Here is a 20,790-nt window from a genome sequence, read left to right as displayed (position 1 = left end):
GAGGTAACACGTCATTAATTCCGGCAGCGCCATTTCGGCGTGTGTTACTGAGAATAAGTACTCTTGTTGTGAGTAATATCCCCTATATCTGTGGTTCATTGTATGTTATATACACATAGGTTTGTAGCTCACGTAACTTTGCTGTGTTTAATTGCCTCGTTTACGTTTGCTGCCCGCTTAATTGCCTCGTTAACGTTGTCAGCTGTGGTGCTAAAAATAGAACAGTGCCGTTTACAGCCCACAGAGATACTAATTATAGCTCTTATACATACTACATTATATTTGTAATGAACAGAGAACGTGAAACAGGAAATGGAAATACAGAGCAGCCTTCCAAATTAAAAGCATGGATTTCAAAATAAGATAATTAAACATCACACACTAAACAGCTTGAGGAATTCTAAACATGGTAAATATTACTAAATTACTTGAAGTCATATTGTATTGAATTGAATTATTTGCATTTCACTGTATTCCCTAACTCATTCACTCCGTCATTTTCACTGAAGCAACCCCCTTCGCTCTTGGCTGTTTTACTGGATTTTGATTGATTTTGCAAGGTCCACAGAATATTGTGTTCCATTGCTATAAAAAAACATGGAACCTACCAAAATAAAGATGAGTCTCTTCTTTCATCAGGCAAAAAAAGAAGAAGTATATTTCTATCTCTTTCAGTTTTGCTGCAATTAGCATTAGTTTCATCATTATTCACAAATCTATTTAGAAATGTGAGTAAAATAGCTTTTTTTTCAACATGGCCCTGGTTGATCTCTTTTGCTATGATGCCACCTGCTGGCGGTTTGTGTGATAACTACCATTTCTTCAACTGTCCTTTGCAGTTGAGAGGCTGCATTCAGGCCTTCTGTATGCTCTAGCATAAGAAACAAACAAAATAAAAAACTTATAAATATCTCTTCGGGACACTTAAAATATTTGAAATAGAACATATTTTTGGGAGCAAATGAGTTAAAAAGAAGTTGTACAACCACATATTTTGATTGTGACTTTTTTCTGTCCACTGCGTTATTTGTTTCATCTTATTTATTGATTAAAAAAAAAAAACATTTTATTGTGTGATCTTTGCAAAATGACTTAAGAGCAAATTGGAGAAAAAAAATTGCCATTAATTTCATTCAATTTTAAGTAGTAGTTTGGATACATATGTAATAAAAAAAAGGATCATAAGTACTCATGGTATCGGAACTTGGTATCGGTATTGGTGAGTACTGAATATTTGAGTATCGGTCTAAAAAAAAGTGGTATCGAACATCCCCAGCCATAACTACATTGAAGTTTTCATCATTGAAGCTTTTGTCAACTCAAGCACTTTGATTCATCCAGCCAAGCGTTGCTGATAAACCACAAACTGCTTTCCTCATATATTTATCATTTCTCCCTTCCATGCGCAACGTGATTCACAACACCGTTGATTCGAACCTGATAGCCATCCCACACCGAGCTACGCGCTCTACGGGAAGCTGATAAATTAGCCAGACTTTAACAGCCTTTACTCCAACTCCAGCGTTGGGAGGCGAGATCATTTATTAAAGGTCGTGACATTTTGCGTATGAGGCCATTGTTAGTCCTTAAACATCTCATCACGGAGCCCATTTACTCGCAAGCCAAACAATTTTTTCCTAAATGCCAGTGCATTAAGTGTTTGGTGACAACATGAAATATGGCTCCTCGCTTTTCTCATCTCCTCTGATAATTAAACAGTCATCACATATTGTCCCCATCCACTGTTGGACCACTATGGGAAATCCCAAGTGTGCTATTGTTAAGAAATGACACCCTTGGTCGGGTATTGTGAGGCGTTTGACTATGTTCTTTTCCGCCTATTACAACGCTGGTGGTTCTGCTTGACAAGCACACTGGGATTGTTAGGCTCTCATAATAGAGAAAGTGTGAGTGCGAAACGAGACAAAGATTACAAGGTGGGCAAAAGCAAGAGAAAGCTAAAGAAAGGAGTCTCTCAGCTTTATTTTACCCCCGCTTCAATGAATCCTTGAACCTGGCGAATCACGTCTCATTGACATGCAAACGCACCTTCTGCTCCACTCGGCTGAGCTCCCTTCACACACGCACGCACGCTCACACGCACCCACACGACAGATTCTGCATACACCACAGGGAGTGTGTTAATTTTTATGTGAAGAAAATTCTTTGAATGAGAAGAAGCGTCTTCCATATTTTTCTGTGCATTCATGTGAAAGTGAGCCGTGCCGCTTGATTCCTATTGGAAAAATAATCAGAGGTGAATCCTCCCGCTCGCAGATGGGGGAGAAACTTTTAAAAAGAAGCGATGAAGCGAAAGAGCGGGAACGTGGGCAAGGAGGGGTAAAGATTGAAGAGGGTAGACGTGAGGCGAAAGGATAAAGAGAATGATGAGGGATGGACTGCGGAATGGGTTGCCAATTATTGGGTCAGTGGGTCGCCATTTTCCTCTCTCGCCGCAATGCCAGATGCTAGAATACACTTTCATTTTGTCTGATGCTTGTGTATTGTTACCAAGGTTATTTTAGGTAAATATATACAGCGATAACTTTATTAAATCCCTTCATACTATCAAAGATCAAAAACTTTTTCCACATGCACAATATCATAATTTCTCTCAAATATTGTCTAAATCTGTGACAGTGAGCACCTCTCCTTTGCCGAGATAATCCATCCCACCTCGCAGGCGTGTTATATCAAGATGCTGATTAGACACCATGATTAGTGCACAGGTGTGCCTTCGACTGCCCATAATAAAAGGGCACTATGAAAGGTGCAGTTTTGTCAGTACACAGTAAATTTTGTAGAGTACATTATATCTAAAAAGTATTTGGTCCCACTCTAAACAGAGTAAAATTTATGCTTGGAAGAGTCAAATTTTCGGAGTAGCTCAGGTAGAGTGGCCGTCTCCCAAGCTGAAGCTCGTCAGCTCGTTCCTCAACCCTTGTGTACCGGTAACTTTTTTTTAAAGTTGTTGTTTTTTGAAAAAAAAAAAAAAACTAATAAAATGTTCTCACAAAATTTCCTTCTAAAATGGAATTAGAATTTCTGAGTGAAAAACAAAACAAAAACTTTACTACACTCTAAAAACAGTTTGGTCAAAAGGAAGCCAATTATGGATCAAAATGGAGCGATCCACTTTATGGGTCAATTTGAGCCATCTTTTATACAAACTGACCCAATTTTTGACCCAAGTAAAGAATCTGACCAATAATTATGAGTTGTTTTACACTAAAAGATTCATTTCTTGACTCAAAGTTGGATCAAATAGACCCAAGTAGAGGATCGGTCCATTTTTGACCCATGTTCGACCCACTGTTTTTGGAGTGTAGGTTTTTGTCATGGGATAGGCCAATTCTCTCGTACACAGTAAAAAATACTTTGAGTAAAATTTACTCTGAACATTTTACTCTCTTCCAAGTGTAAATTTTACTCTGTTTATAGTGGGACCAAATATAATTTTCTTTTGAGTAAAATGTACTCTACAAAATGTCCTGCGTACTGACTGATTTTCTGGATGATCTTGGCAAAGGAGAAGTGCTCACTGTCACATATTTAGACTGGTTCCTGAACAATATTTGAGAGAAATTGTGATATTGTGTATGTGGGAAAAGTTTGACATCTTTGAGTTCATCTCCCAAAAAAATGGGAGCAAAATCATGTTGTGTTTATATTTTTGTTGAGTATATGTCGAAAAAAAGAAAGTAGTTGGACAAGTATGTGCAATATCAATTTTTAATGAATGTATAATGAAACGTATGGCGCAAAAGTTAATACTAAAACTAATAAAAAATAAAATAAAACTAAACATTAAAAAAAACCACACCAATCAACCCGCTCTGGAAATTAATTAAAATTCACTTGATTAAAAAAACAAACTCAAAATGAAATAAAAACTACCTATAATGTAAATATAACTGTGATTGTTACACTGCAACTCTATTTGCTGAATAAATAGGACAGCAGGACACTAAATAATGACATCATTTCATGCCATGTTTTCCCCGTACCTGTGAAAACCGAGGCGCTGACCATTTTGCTCTCCTGGCTCCCCCTGACAGCGTTGAGACTGATCTCATACTCGGTAGCAGGGAACAGACTGGACAAGGTGTAGTTGGTCACGTCGCTGTCAATCACAACGCTGTCCACTCGCCCTGCGGGAAACACATGAAAGCTCAGCTTTGTCTTCATTTCCAGCTTGTCGTGTACAATCTGAAATATGGCTACTATTCAATACCACTGAAAGGGGGGACTCAAAAGATTTATAGCTATAATTTAAGACTATAATTAAGATTCATTGGCAAAAGATGATGCTATTAGAGTTTAAAATATGGAAAATTAAATACCTCTGGCTGACTGGTAGGAAAGCTTATAATATTCAAATGGCGCCAGCGGTTTAATCCACGAAATGGTCACGATGTCCTCAGCCACGGTGGACACCGTCATCTGCTTGGGCGGGTCCATACCTACAGTAGAATGCAGAGTTTGCTTAAAAAACACAGCTAATGACTACACTAAGTACAATTTCTGCAGAAATTGCATGGGAATGCTGAAAGCTGAATGCTAATAGCTGACTGCTAATAGCTGAATGCTAAACTGAATGCTTAACTGAATGCTAAACTGAATGCTAATAGTTAAATGCTAATCTGAATGCTTATAAAATAAATCATGTGAAAATTACAAAGTATTAAATGTAGTTGAAAACTAAAAAAAAAACGGGAGGCGTGAATTTTTGTTGAAATTTGAAATTTATATGGAAAAGTGTTATCTGAAAGCACCCTCCATTCATTTAGATGGAAAAGTGGAACTAATGATATCCAATGGAAAAATGCACAAAAAAATATCACTCATTAGCGCCACCTAGGCATGCAGTACCCTCCATTCATTTAGATGGAGAAAAAAAAATCCCTCATTAATTTTATGGGTTTTTACAGTATACAATAATTGATTAATCTCTCGATTTTGTTTGATACGGAGGGCCACAATTTTCTGTTGGCTCGTTTTCAGCACCAGGTGGGCATTAGTCGTAGTGCTTTTGAGTGGTTTTGATCCTACAGTATTTGGCTGACAGAACTTAGCCTTGGTTGATCTGAGTCCCGCACTAGGACTGGGTATCGATTCAAATTTCTTCAATCGATTCAATTTCGATTCTCAAGAGTTCAGTTCGATGTGATTAAAATTTTTCCCGATTCGATTCACTTCACTTCAATTTGTTATTGATTAATTATGAAACATCAATTCTTCCTAAATATCAAGGACAGATAAAAACTCCACAAACATTCAATTCCAAATAAAATTCTGCGGAGGCAGTAACTGATCAAATGGTTTAGTTTATTAATGAAAGTAACACGTGTTATGGTCACAAGTGTCACACAAACATTGACATCAGCATGGATGAGATGAAAATATTTTCATAATGTAATTCAATGATTGTAAATAAAAATTAAAAAGATTCTGAATTGTCTTAAAGTGCAATAAGTCTGGTCTTTCATAAATGTAAGAAAATACTTTTAAATTTATGTGAACAGTAAATTTCAAGAAAACAGTAAAATACAAAAAATTATCATTTTAAATAAAATTTTCTTATGAATTTATGGGAAAATGTTGTTAAAAATAAAACAATCGATTCATGGTTTTATGAATTAATATAATTGAAAAGAAAAATAGATTAAAATCGATTATTCTATTTTTTTAAACCCAGCCCTACCCACCGGCGTTCCCCACAGGGTTCAATCTTGGGGCCCCTGCTGTTTGAATTGTATCTGCTACCCCTGGGTTCCATTTGAAAGAAAACATGAAATGATTTGCATGTGTTGCTGCTGTGTGTTTTGATGTTCATAATTAAATTCATAAATTACATTTAAAAGAAAAGTTTGAATGGTGATCATTATCTGACAAAAATTTGCATATATGGCACACATAAACAAACGTGTCAATTGGCGGAGAAGATATTCAAGGCCCGATCCACGCTCCTGCCAGTCGAAACATAATCAACATTACAGAGAGTGTACACTTCTAACCCAAAGGAGATTTCTTCCCCCCCCCCTGCTGACAATTTGTTTACCCGTGTCTCCGGAGACTATCGAGCGACTTGCGGAAAAGGTTACAGCGGAGACAATGTGAGCAAATAATTCATCTGAGGGCAGTTACTTAGTTATTGGGGGTAATGCGGAGGAGATTAAAACACTTCCATTTTTTGCAAGAGGAAAGCAGTCGCACGGGCAGCACTTCAAATGAAAAGAATAATGACTTTTGTATTCATGAGAAGAAGGGCTCATTTATGATTCCTGGCTTTGAAATCATTTAATTCCCACTTGGCTGGAAAACAGCAGCTTCTTTATAAAAGTTGCACCCATTCGGGCGGATATGGTTATCTTACTAATTGTGTTTTCTTTGGTAAAGGTGAAACTTGCATGGTGGTGTGTGTTGTTTAATATTTAATGAAGTTTCCCTTAAAGACAGGAAAAGTGCAGAATGCAAAAAAAAAAGAAAAGCTCGGACTAAAATGTCTGCAGTCATTCACATTTCATTTGCTTTGCTTTGTGGATGCGTCTACGTTTGTACGAAAAGTCGAAGACCAGCACAACTGAATAATGTTAAAAATCACAGGTGAATACACCTGTAACTACTTGATACAGTATAGAAAGGAAGAAGAGTTTTGCTGTCCTGTAGGATTTGTTTAACAGAGATTACAAACGGCAACATTTTTTTTTTGCCCATTCCTTTTATAGGTGTGGAACACTATTATGTTTGTCTTACGTTTTAATGTGTAAAAAAAAAAGAAGATCAAAAATATTTTTTAATAATAATTTTTTTTGTGCCAATTTTTGACTAGAGGAAAAACAGAAAAAATTGGCCAGTTTTTTTCTTATTTTTTGGGGGGTGTGGAACAATGTTATGTTTGTCTTACATTTTAATGTGTTAATGTGTAAAATAAAAATAAAAATAATAATAATTCAAAAAACGGCAGATTTTTTTGTGTGCCAATTTTTAAACATTTTTAACAGCTATAATATGAGCCGATTAAGTCAGTGCCATTATTAAAGGTAATTTCAGCAAATGTGTTATTTCATAAGTGTGTTTCAAACTGGTAGCCCTTCACATTAATCAGTACCAAGACGTTGGTGAGACAGGCGAGAAATAAAGGAAAGAGTGCGGATATTTGAGAGGCTGATGGCTCCATTTTGGGGAACAGAGACTCTCCACGCTTCACTTTTCAGCCACAGATACCTGGACTTACTGGATGTTGCTTCTTACCTGAATTTTTTCATAAATGAACTTATGTTTTATATCTATGCTATATGAATGTGAGTGAGGCTTGCTAAAAGCGAACAGAAGTGTCAAGCGTCCCCTTCTGCCCGAGACTTTTCCATCCAATCGGGCGGCTCACCTGTCGTGAGGGACGCCATAATCGGCTCAGAGGTAGCGTCGCCCTGTATTGTGATTAGGCTGACGGTATACTGAGTGGAGGGAAGCAGCCCTTGCACCAGCGACCTCGTCTTGGAGCCGTCCAGGGTCACCTTCGACGTGTCGGTGCCGTCCGCCGAGCTGTAGCTGAGGATGAAGACGTCAGCGGGCGGCGCCGGCGAGCTCCACGCCACCAGCACTGAGTCGGAAGTCACCTCGGACAAGTAGAGGTGGGAAACGGGCCTGATCCCTGGAGGAATATGGATTAAATGTCACGGGAGAGTCTCCGGGTCCGCAGAAAGAAATAAGGATGGAAATGGAGAAGCCACGCTTGGTGATGGATGGATGCAGGCGGCAGGCGAAATTAGCCTCGGGTGCGATCTTGATCAGGCAGACCGGAGAGTCGCGCGGACGTGATGATTTAATCGCTCAGCGAGACGAGAGGCTAATTGGATTATGTGGCATCAAGATGAAGTTGTGATCGCGGAAAGAAAATGGGAAAAAGCGATGATGGGAGCAGATGTTGCTGTCAAAAACGTATGACTTCGACAGCTTAATGATGAAGTGAATGAACATGAAGCAAAACCTAAGATGGATTTGGGGGAGTTTAGACTGCTGCTTCCAGTAAGCGTATATCATCTTTAGCGCTTGATCAAACTTAAAAATCAAGCTTTTGAAGGTGCAGTTCAAGAGAAAATCCCAATGTTTTCCTTCAAGATGAGTTCCCCTGGGCGCAGATAATTAGATGTTACTAGTGAAGTGCATGAAAAGATGACATCCAATTAACTTTTTTTTCATCCTCCTGATCTCCCATCTTATCGTCCTGTCATCTCTCGCAATGCCCGACGGTTAGAGCAGACGACGGGAAATGATGAAGTCACACATCACGGTGATGACGACCGCAACGACGATGATGATGATGATGATGATGATGATGATGACGATGGTGGCCATTACGGTGACAACTGCTATTGTGAAGAATGAAGAGATCAAGATGCGGGTGATGAGAGGATGGGACAAGGAGCTCGAGCGCATCAGTTGAAGTAGAAAATAATCACACTTCTGGTGTAGATGGGACCAAAAAAATACAGCAGAGTGAAGGTTCAATGATGGACTGAACGCCAAGGCGAGAAGATGACGACGTGTGAGTGGAGAAGCCAACACATGCATAATTGCATATACTAAGATGAAAAGACCTCATTGCAAATAAGGGCCTTGTGAATCCTGCTCATTAGCAGGCTGCTTTCTTTTAGATCTTCTAATAGCTTCTTTAAACTCTCCTTGTAATGGACCTGCATTTATTTTTAAGTACAGTATGACTCACCTTATGGTCATTAAATTCACCACTGGACTTCGCGGGATCTTTTCATCCACACATATATTAATATTTAAGTTTTTTTTTTTTTAAAGAATCCCAAATGCATGTTTAGAGAGACAAACTTAATAGGGGTACACACCAAGGTCATTTTACTTTATTAAAAATGAAATAAAAACAAATTACAACTGAAAAATTAATTAATTAATGTTAATGAAATAATCTAAAAGCATTTTTAAAAAAGTCAACTGACTGAAACTTCTAAAGCAAGGGTCCTCTTAAACAGTTAAACTTAAATTCACATAACAGTAAAGCAGCAAACTTTTTTCTTGTCTACAAGCAAAGCTAAATTGATGTAGAAAAAAAAAAAGTCCATATCAAAAGTCAGGACTCTGTTGCGGAAACAATCACATAACATTACTGATAGTGATAATATAAATATTTGATATTATATTAATATACTTTTAACCTCATAGGCCACTCCTGCTGGCTGACATATGATGCATTAGCGTACCGTAATTAATTCCTGGTTCCGGTTCTGTTAAGAAAACTAAATTTCTCTACAAGTCCAAACACTATTTTGCTTTGCTTAGTTGGACTCGCACGGCTTAATGCGATTCCAACCAGACGTCTGTGAAAATGTACCAACTTACAAAGTACTTAATTCCAATGTTAAACACGCTAGCTGTGTCAATCTTAGGTTAGCTTAGCAATTAGCATGGCTTTTCCCTTCGCGAGAACGCTACTCGTCAAAAATGTAGCTTATTAATGTAGCTTATGTGTGTGTGTGTGTGTGTGTGTGTGTGTGTGCTTATGAGTGACTCCGCAACATGTTTAGCTACAGCAATAGCCAGCCGAAGCTCGTTGCTAGCTAGCTGAGTTGTAGCTCAACCTCAGACTACCCGCGATGGGTGACGTGAATGACGCAAGCCCCAGCGAAGCTTTTTTATCTCGGCGGTTGATTTGCAGCTTTGCTATTCAATGTCTTTTAATGAGGCGCAATATGCAAATTTTTTGTATGTTAGGAATTGCATTACTTTTAGCTATTAGCTTAGCCATTAGCATGGCTTTTCCCTTTGTGAGAACGCTACTTGTTAGAAAAGTAGCTTATGGTTATTGACTTTGGAGCAACTCTACAACGTGTTTAGCCACAGCAGTAGCGAGGCAAAGCTCATTACTAGCTAGCTAGCTGGCGCAGCATAAGTAGCACCGAGTTGTGCGTTAACCTGCGACTACCCACGACGGTTGACGTGAGTGACGCAAGCCCCAGCGAAGCTTCTCGGCGGTTGCTTCTCAGTTTTGCTATTCAACGTCTTTTAATGAGGCGCAAAATGCAAATTTTACGTACATTAGGAATTGAATTACTTTTAGCTATTAGATTAGCTATTAGCATGGCTTTTCCCTTTGTGAGAACGCTACTTGTTAGAAATGTAGCTTATTAATACAGCTTATGATTACTGACTTCAGAGCGACGCCGCAACGTGCTTAGCCACGGCAGTAGCCAGCCGAAGCTCGTTGCTAGCTAGCTGGTGCAGCAAGTAGCACTTTTTGGGACGTGGCGGCCGTTGATTCTCAGTTTTGCTAATAAATGTGTTTTAAGGAGGCACTAAATGCAAATAAAATACATTATTTTACAAAATACATTTTTCATACGTTAGGAATTGAATTACTTAACCTTTTCGATTCCCATGCCTACGCATACATTTTTAGTGGAGATGTCGTCACGTATTCGGTGTGCTGAACACTTAGAACACTAAGTTGTCAATTTTTTCTTCGATATATATGGAGTCTATCACATTTTTAAAAAACAGTAGGGTCCAGACTAGACTTCACTTCTACCTGTAAAGGCATCTATGGAAGCCACGTTGCTTTGCTGTCTCCCCCTCTTGGCTGCCACTGTGATGGTGTATTCAGTCCCCGGCTCCAAGTCTGACAAAGTGGTGGTGGTTTCATCTCTTGGCACGGTCAGCTGGAAGACAAAGGAAACTTGAGTCCAATGACAATAGCACGGTATATCATTGAGTACTATTTGAGAAGCATTCACACCTCAGTAGTCACGCCCGAGGAGGACGTAAAGGTGACCTTGTAGAAGTCAATGGGACCTTGGACCATGCCCCACACCAGCGTGATGGTGTTGTCTGTAGATGCCGTCACAGTAAGATCCATGGGCACGTCCAGACCTGCAAACAATGGAGAAGCAAAGACTTGAAAGACAGTTTGTGAGTTTGTGTAACCCTGAAACTGAAAAGCAGCATTGGAGATGTATGGACAGAAATGTAAGGGTGGTCATTGACAAGAAAGGCATTGTCTATGTTGAGGGGGAAAAATGTCTGCCTAAAATTGCGCAAAACCGCATACATGAACTCGTTAGCATACCTTATAACAGATCGGTTTAAGAGTATCAAAGGGGCTCTTTTTCCGCATACACTTGCCTGGCATATTTTGATTTTCATGATTTTGATATCTTGATTTGGGGGCGGGGGGGGGGGCTGTCAAAGTGAAAATTTGGTAGCAGAAAGTCGGTCTAAACATCATGCCTGGCATGTCTAAATACTGGCGCAACTACTAAATGCAATTTGAAATCACCATTGGCTGTAGAATGAGAAAGCATCCAAGTTTCAGTTGTTTTAAACAAAGGTCTGCAATTAGGTCTTCATCTAAATTTATGTTGAGCTTTCAGTGCAGGTCTTTTCCCCCCCAGTAATTAAAAAAACAAACCATTAAAAAAAAAATGTCGATTTTTCTGTGAGAAAAATGACCTGTTTATCCTGGGATCGCATAAAGGCTACTGTTGCCGGTCTTCTGCACCTTCACATCCTCCGATGCCCATAAAGCATTCCGAGCAAGACGTCTTTCCAATGCACGGGAACACAAATGTGATGAAAAGGAGCCGCAGCCGCGGTTGCGTGCGTCAACATTGCGGCCCGATCATTCTTTTCTTGACATGAAAATATGCTGGATGGTGCACTTACTGTCTTGACAAAGTATTTTAATAAATCGGCATCAATACAAACACTCTACTCATGGTTTTGTACTCTAAGGTGCAGTCAATCAATTTGGCAGACTTTAACATGGACAACAAAATCAAATATTTAGCATTTTATCCTCTGCAATAATTTCATTGTCAGGGTTTCTGCAGGTATCATCAAATCTAATTGAATGCTTTTGAATGCAATTTTTAATGCACATTAAGAGTTCGATGCCAACGTTGCGCTGCATGTACTGTTATATATACATATATTAGGGCTGTCAGTCGATGAAATGTTTTAATCGTAATTAATCACATGATTTCCATTTTTAACTCACAATGAGTAAATTAATCGCATGTTATATCTATTCAAATGTACAATAAAATACCTTTTTCAAGTTTTTCATACTCTTGTTAATGAACATAAAAGTGGACAAATACAGTATAGTTACCAAATACAAATGTGTTTTTTTTTGTTTTTGTTTACTGATACAAAAATTTCACAATAAGCAATTCATGAAGTAACAGTTAATCATAGATTTGTGTTGAGGCAATCTTCTGCCACTATGTGGCATTAGTGTTTCATGTTGGATGTTGGTGACAGGAAAAGTAAATTTTTCTTTTCAAATTCAGAGCAATTGGTATTTGGAACATGAAGCAACTTGTGGACTCCATGACCTTTTGTTAATGGCAAGTAATGATTAATCTCCCCACAAATATATATTTCACAGTATCACATTTATTATTCTTAAAATGTGTTATAGTGACTCTTTTGCACAATGTTGTACGTAAAATAAAGCAAGAGCAAAAATTGTATTTAATTTTTAATGCCTCTCGACATCATATTTAATGTTTCTTAATTTGCTTAATGACGCGCGGAGACCCTGAATGTAGTATATTTTCAGTTTGACCAGGTTCCTTTATAAAAGCCAAGGTAGTCAAATTTACATGATATTAAAATCTCATGCAGTCTACCAGCATTGTGTGAAATCACAAATTGGATCTTAGCATTTTTCGAGACAAAGTCACCCACCCGTTCTGGCGTTCATAGTGGCCGATGTGCTCTGGTTGCTGCCTCTCATGGCGGAAATGCCGATCCCGTACTCTGTGCCAGGCAGCAGGTCTGAAACGATAAGGGAAGATAAGGGAAACGTAAAGAGTGAAAAGTTGTGAGCAAAAAGAGAGCGAGAGAGTGATTCGTTTTTTGAGAAGATATCAAAGCATTGATTGCACAAAATAACATACAATTCCAATTTTCTTGCTTCCAATATGCCCCCAAGACAACAAGTTTCTGGACAAAAACAATCAGTAGTAGCCAGCCAAGCAGCGGCGACCACCCTGGCATGTAGAACATTTCCCCTCAGCCCACACTCGATGAGCTTGGATAATGCCAAAAAAGCGACAGTTGTGCAAAGGACCCTCGGGCTTGTTGATGACAATTTCTCCACACTTACCGGTGAGAGTGGTCTTTGTGGTTGCGCCCTCATTTCTTGGTACAATGACTTTTTCGTATTGATCACCTGCCAGCGTGCTGTACACCACTTGGTAGGCTTCCACCTGCACGTGCACATAACTAAGTATATTAAAACTATTCATCACTTTCAGTGTTTATTTACAGCTCAAAATGGAAGACTCAGATCCCACAGTTAAAAACACACGTATACAAAGTGATTGAATTGCAGCGTAGCAAATACCATGGAACCTTTTACACACATTGAACACATTTATTATTATTATTTTTTACAAAATACATATTTGGTACAGTAAAAAAATTAGTGAATGTTAAGCTTAAATAAATTACTAAATGTTAACATTCTTCTGTTTTAATTCAGAGTAAGTCCCAGTGTCCCATTACTACTGATTTATTTTTTAGTACAGACCCATGGGCTACTCAGGTTGTCCTTGGGGCTGACTAGTACCTGCTGGCACCATTGAAATAAATAAATAAATAAGAGAATGCACATTAACTCATTTGCTCCCAAAACCATATAAATACGTTAAATTTTAATTATTACCATGCTCCCAAAGATGTATTTATACGTAAAAAAAAAAAAAAAAGCTAGACCATCCAGAAGGCTTTGATGCAGCCTCTGAACTGAAGAGAACGGTTGAAGCAAAGGTAGTTATTACAAAAACGGCCAGCAGGTGGCCGCAGAGTATACGAGATCAACCAGGGCCATGTTGCAAAAAGCTCTTTTCCCCACTGTTTTAAATAGATTTGTTAATAATGTTGAAACTTAGCTATATTCTAATGCTAATTGCTGCAAAACGGAAAGAGATAGAATTGCCTGATGAAAGAAGAGACTCTAATCGTTCTTTTGGCAGGTTCCATGTTTTTATAGCAATAGAACACAATATTCTGTGGGCCTTGCAAAATCTGTCAAAATCCAGTAAAACAGCCGGGAGTGAAAATGTCTGGGAGTGAATGAGTTAATTACTGCCCCTATTGAACTTCAACAAAGTGACTCATTTACTCAACTCTGCAAGGAGCCAATAAAATTGTATATTTAAAGTCTCCCCAGCTCATTACCGGTGACAGCCCATTTTAGCATTTTTTTGAAACCTTGACTTTTTAAAACCACGGTAAATCATCAAAGCCCATGACTATTTGTAACACAAATCACTTTAGCATGCCAGCTTAGACATTTGTTATTACGGTTAAGATTGATTAACATTTTTTCCACGTGAGCGCTAAGAATGATAATAGATTACTTGAAAATTTCTCCAAACAGTTAATACAGATTTAATGACGGCAATCAGTTTTATGGGCATTACTTCCTATGGGAAATTTGTTTCCAGTGGATTGCGTAGAGATTTTATTGCACCACCATATGTTTTTATTTTTGCTTGGGTTTTTTGCTTTTTGTTTGCACTCGGCAGAATCATTAGACAGTTAATGACGGAAGCCGCCGTTGAGACTGTGAATGGGTGTTTATCTCGAGCGGTTCCCCCCGGACCCATTGCTGCTAAAGAGCACGGGGGCTTCTTCAAGATTAGAGTGAAACACTTTGGATCATCAATTGTGAGAATTGTGTTGATTATTGTAATATTCACCAAAAAATGAGTCAATGTTTTATGTCTTTACATTTGAGTACATACTGTACAGGGGGGGTCACTGATTGGGGCGGGTAGCAGTCGTTCGCAGGTTACAAATTTTTGCCTTAACATACATGCTAATTTCTGTTAACCCGTCTATGTTTTTCGTATTAGACGTTATCATTAAGCGAAGTGTCTTTAGTTTGTCAACATTGGATGGTTTGGTTGAACATCAAGGTGTTTAAATGTACAATGTTCAATTCTCTTTTTTGTTTTATGCGTCACTTTTACAGTAAAGTTCAACAGGGAGGGACAACGTGATAAATAATTTTCAGATCAATTAAGTGAAATTGGATCATTTCCTGCGGCGCACTTGATGATCTCTCACTGCGCAGTGGTTGGGAATCATTGCACTAATTTAAATGTTAATTACAGTAAATATTTTTTTTTGGTGGGTGGGGGGGGGGGGGGCCACACTTCCAGGCCATAAATATGAAACAATAAAATAAAATAAAAATAAAAACAGGCACAGTGGATAGAAACATCTCTGTTCAAATGCCATGTTTTTGTGAAATAAGAAAATTACTTCAAGATAAATTATTTCAAAACTGTGTGTACCATCAACATAAACTCAAATGGTTCCTTTTTTCTGAGAAAGCAAAAAACAACAAATTAAATAACTGAAATAATGTGTTTGCATAAGTGTGCACACCCTCTTATAACTGGGATGAATTCAAGTCATCTTTAAACATTTCTTGACAATAATATGTTACATGTGACCTCACTAGTCTAAACATGACATTCTGATTAATATTACATAAGTGGAATGTGAGTTATGAAGCAAAATCCAGCCATTTTTATCCATCTCAGGTGGCGGCCATTTTGCCACTTACTGTCGATTTAAGATGACATCACAGTTGCTCAGGGTTCAGGCAACGGCCAATCACAGTTCACCTGTTTTCTGAAGCTCAGTTGTGATTGGTTGTTACCTGAGACCTGAGCAAAATGGCCGCTTTCTGAGATGGATAAAAACGGCTGGATTTTGTTGCCTAATGGATATTTCCTTAACACAATAACCGTATTTAGACTAGTGAGGCTGCATAGAACATATTATTGTAAAAAAAAAAAAAAAAAAAAAAAATGGGGTTGACCTCCACCACTTCAACCAATCACATTTAAAATCAAGTAAAATAGGAGTCAGAACAATTTCTCACATGTATTTGGGAGATTTTGTTATAATCCAGGGAAACCAAGAATGAGCTTGAGTGGATGTTTCGACATTTTATATCCAGAGTAACCTCAAAATGTCATACGCCGGAAACATCATAAACCGAGGACCCCCAGCAGCGGGTTCAAATCAGCGAGCTCACCTGCGCCTCACTGTTGTCCCATTCCAACTCCAGGCTGGTGGAGGTCTTGGAGAGGAGACGCAGGTTCTTGGGGGCGTCGATCTCTGAGAAGAACGATAAAGCTGACAACGTTGAGGACACTGAGACCGTTTCTCAGGGGTGGGGGTGAACAAACAGACATCATCAGCGTGTGTAATCACCGCCACAAACGCGCGCAGTACGCTACAATCGTTGCTAGGTACACGCATGAAACAGTTAAACACGGCGTAATATCCGGTGAGCAAACTTTATGGCACTCTGCCAAATGACCTTGAGCAGCGCGGTACATCGGGCCATATGTCATCAACAGTTCTATTCCCGGAAGCGGGCTCAGGATAGCATGCAGCATGATTACCACATCTGCTTGCTGTCAGCTCTCACCGGTTGTAAATTCAATGGAAATGGACCCGCTGGTGTTCCCGTTCCTCACGCCGCTCACAGACACCTCATAACGGGAACCGGGGCGGAGGACCTTCACAACAAAGTAGGCAGAAATCAAGGGCGGGCGAACATTTGTAGTTAATCCAGGGCTACGTTTCATTTTTGCAAACAGAAAGAAGGGTTTTGCATTTGCAGATGAGGAAAACATTGAAAGAAAAATACTTTACCCACTGTTGCTATAGCACAGGGGTCAGCAATCTTTATTGTCAAAAGAGCCATTTTAGGGCAAATCAATAAAAAAAAATCTGTCAGGCGTCACAAAACATTTGAACATTGTGATGAAGGAAACAGTGTGTTAGTGTTAGTCTAATGTACTGACTGAGGGCCCAAGAGTTAATTAGAGCTGCACCATAACACAAAAATATGCAGCATCCAATACGTAAGATTCATTTTCTTCTACCTTTCATCTTCCGTTTTTTGGGGGTAATTTTTCAGACTTCGTTTTATAAATGTTTAGACTTTTCTGCCTTTGTGTCAAATTTCAGTAAATTTGGGCAAATGTAATCTTCATTTTCTTTCCCCCTTTTTGAGGGGACATTTTATGGCTATTTTTTATTTATTTATTTATTTACTTTTTAATTTGGGGGATTTCTTCTTCTTCTGGACATTTTAAATGTCTTCTTTTATGCCTTTTTTTCCCCAAAATAAAATTTCAAGATATTTTGTGGTAATTTTCTGCCTTCTTTTGTTTTTGAACATTTTCTTTTCTGCCTTTTTTATTAAATTCTCTGACATTTTTTTTTAAATTTCATGGACATTTTATGTTCACTTTTTGGACATTTTTAAAGACTTTTTAATCTCCCTTTCATTTCTCTTTTTCTTACAACTTTTGGCATTTTTTGAATATTTAAAAAAAATCTAAATCATGAATAATCTAAATCATTAATTCATTAAAATAATGTTTTATGTAAAAAAAAAAAAGAGTAAATAAATAATAATAAATAAATAATAAATGAAAATCACTTTTTTTTTTCGAGATCCACTGGGAGCCACAGGGACTAAAGTGCCACTTGTGGCTCCAGAGCCGCAGATTGCAGACCCTTGCACGAGCAGGTCAATGAAAAGCATCCCTCGCACTCACCTGCAAGGTGTATTGGCTGAGCGTGGGCTGGAGGCGAAAGGTGGTGCGCGGGCCCTCGCCGCCCACAAGGCCGTAACGCAAGACGATCTGATCAATCTTGGCTTTTGGCGGCGTCCACTCCAGGAACGCGACCGTGTCGGACACATCGCGCACGACAAGTTGAGCGGGGCCGTCGATCACTGCAAAACAAAGTCGACTTATTGAAACAGCTGGTATTTGGTGACATTTTACCAACAACTTAGTGTGTTATTTGCGGTAATTGGGCTGATTAGTGAAAAGGTCTTAAAGGGGAGTCAATAAAATAAAAAATAAAAAACACAATACTACGCTTTATGTAGCCCCAACATTCTAAACACGGTATTCTGATTAATATTGATTTTGTGGAGTTACGTCGAGACATGTCTAGGAACCAGGGGGGGGGGGGGTGCTGTGGATCGTCTGGGGTTTTTTGGGGCCTGGGGGCGGCGGGGGCTGGGTTGTGGTGGGTGGCGGGTGTGGGGGGAGCGGGGGCTGTGGGCCGGTGGGGTGCCTGTAGGCCCTGTTGGGGGCGCTCCTGGCTCTGCTCTCCAGCCGGTGGCCCCTGCGGGGCCCGCCGGTTGTGCCTTGGCGCTGCCTCGGCCTGGGGGGCCCTGAGGGGTTGTGCTTGCTATGTCCTGGCCGGGGTCGACGGCTCCCCTCTTTGGTGGAGGTTTTCATGCATGCCAGATCCACCACACCAGCATCTATCGAAAATCAAACACAATCTGCTTCTTCCTCTGGTCGTTGAATCGGTGGAGGCTGATGTCTGTGGATCTCACTCTGCTTCATCTATCCTTCTTTCCTTTCCTAAGTCTCTCCTTTGGTCTCTTGATGTCTCCCTAATTTGTTGGAATTTAGATGTTCTGGGGTTGGTGAAAGATTCTGGTTGGTAACCGGGTGGGTAGTAGGTGTTGTCTGGTCAGTGCTGGATTTCACTTTTCTTTCTTTTCTTTGATCCTTCCTCGGGTCTCCTGACAACTTCACAACTCTTTTTAATAGGTTTTAGGTGAATTAATGAGAGCACACTCACACGCACGCACATAAGCACACACACACACGCACATACTCACGCACATACAGTAAAAAGAAAAAGAGAAAAAAAACAATCAACAACCAATCACAGCTCACCTGTTTTCTGAAGCTGAGCCGTGATTGGTTGTTAACCTGAGCCCTGAGCAACTATGATGTTATTTTCAGTCAACAGCAAGTGGCAAAATGGCCGTCCCCTGAAATGGATACAAATGGCTGGATTTTGCTGCTTAACTCATATTCCACTAACGCAATATTAATCAGAATACTGCGTTTAGACTAATGGTGCTGCATAGAGTATATTACTGTAATTAAATTTTTGGGCTTGGCTTCCGCAAGTGCACTTACTTTACAAAGACTGATTTGACGTTCAAGAAATGTAGCAAATCTATTCCAAGGTGCCAATTTGAGAGTAACATTCCGTCCGCAGGGGGGAATCAAGTAAATGACATGTTTGCCACAATGTGCAAAAAGGGACCCACGCTCTGCTTAAAAGTATTTATTTGAGCTTTCTGGGTGGAAAATAAAAGGCATAGACTCAAGTTTGACATGTTGTAGTCCACCTACTTCCTTGATGTAATCGCAATTGGGCCCTTGGGCCTCGTCCTAGAAAAAGAGCCTCAGGAAGACAACAGCCGAGAAGCGTCTCCCTCTGGTTTTTCCCCCGGACACCTCATCACGCTTCCTCGTCTCCAAGGAAGAATATATCTTTCTCATAAATAACCGAGTGCCTTCAGATTTGTCTTAACCCTCTTACGTTAACCAATCAGGTGTCTTCTGGCGGGCTGCCGTGACATATTAATGAGCAAGAGGGATGCATTATGAAACTTAATACTTAATTACAGCTCATAACTTGAACAAAGTCTTGACAGGAAATTGATGGTGTTTGGACTGCAGACAGGAGAGTCTGAAATTTGATGAACAACTTTTGAATTGAATCTATTAGAGATGCGTTCATGAAGCCAGCTGGATGAGGAGTAAAGGTGATACATCATGGAGACAGAGGCAGCTTATCAGTATGGACGTGTATGTGTGTGTATGTGTGATATTTAATATTAATATGATACTACCTCTGCTGGCACTGAATGTGATTTGTGACTTATTTAAAAAAAGTATCAACTGTTTTACAAGTAGGTTGTTTGTACCACAGTTATTGTAGGCCTGTAAAAAGGAAGCAATTGGATGAGGTCGCCGGGGCTGATCTCAGGTGACTTTGAGCGAGAGGCAGGGACTGGACGCCCTGGACTGGTCGCAAATGGTTTGTCACAGGGCACGTCTGTCCGTCCATCCATCCATCCATCCATCCAGCAGTCCATCCAGACATACGCCTAGCCAACCATCTATCCATGCCTCCATCCATTCATTCATCTGACCATCTGTCAGCACGTCCGTACATCCATCCATTAATCCGTGTTCATCCAGCCGTCACTCCATCCATTTGTCCATCTGTCCATCCATCAGTTCATCAGTCCATCCATCCATCCGTGCATCCATCCATCCGTTCATCCATCCATCCACAAATTCATCCATCCATTTTATTAGCCCATCCAGCTATCAGTCCATCCATACATTCATCCGTCCATCTATCAGTCCATCCAGCCTACCCAACCATCCATACATGCATCCATCCATGAGTCCATCCATCCATTCATTCATCTGACCATCTGTCAGTGTGTCCGTCCATCCATCCATTAATCCGTGTCCATCCAGCCGTCCATCTCTCCATCCATCCATCAGTTCATCCGTCCATGCATCTATCCATCCGTTCATTCATCCATCCGCTTTATCAGCCCATCCAGCCATCAGTCCATCTATCCATTCATTAATCTGACCATCCATCCATCAATTCATCCGACCATCTGTCAATACGTCCATCCATCCATTAATCCGGCCATCCATCCGTCTGTCCATCCATGCATCCATCCGTCAGTTCATCCGTCCATGCATCTATCCATCCGTTCATTCATCCATCCGCTTTATCAGCCCATCCAGCCATCAGTCCATCTATCCATTCATTAATCTGACCATCCATCCATCCATCCATCCATCCATCCATCAATTCATCCGTCCATCTGTCAGTCCGTCCGTCAGCCCCTCCATCCATCCATTA

The 20,790-nt window shown here is 39.8% G+C and overlaps 1 protein-coding gene across 1 annotated transcript in view; it reads right to left on the bottom strand.

Annotated features, from left to right (window-relative positions):
* tnr (tenascin R (restrictin, janusin)) overlaps window positions 1–20,790 on the bottom strand; it is a 216,626-nt gene that overhangs the window by 45,345 nt on the left and 150,491 nt on the right. Inside the window, exons 15-24 of the mRNA XM_086071928.1 lie at window positions 17,634–17,812; window positions 16,493–16,583; window positions 16,094–16,176; window positions 13,142–13,244; window positions 12,721–12,810; window positions 10,766–10,899; window positions 10,559–10,688; window positions 7,388–7,654; window positions 4,344–4,463; window positions 4,008–4,151 (exon numbers count right to left, since the gene is read on the bottom strand). Coding sequence (XP_085928054.1) covers window positions 4,008–4,151; window positions 4,344–4,463; window positions 7,388–7,654; window positions 10,559–10,688; window positions 10,766–10,899; window positions 12,721–12,810; window positions 13,142–13,244; window positions 16,094–16,176; window positions 16,493–16,583; window positions 17,634–17,812 — 1,341 coding nt within the window. The remainder of the gene's footprint in view (window positions 1–4,007; window positions 4,152–4,343; window positions 4,464–7,387; window positions 7,655–10,558; window positions 10,689–10,765; window positions 10,900–12,720; window positions 12,811–13,141; window positions 13,245–16,093; window positions 16,177–16,492; window positions 16,584–17,633; window positions 17,813–20,790) is intronic.

The sequence above is a fragment of the Leptonotus elevatus genome, chromosome 1 (genome assembly GCF_054856555.1).
Source record: "Leptonotus elevatus isolate MCC_2025b chromosome 1, RoL_Lele_1.0, whole genome shotgun sequence".
Taxonomy (NCBI): Eukaryota; Metazoa; Chordata; class Actinopteri; order Syngnathiformes; family Syngnathidae; genus Leptonotus; species Leptonotus elevatus.
Note: the sequence above shows the minus strand (reverse complement) of the source record. Positions and strands in the feature narration are given on the sequence as shown.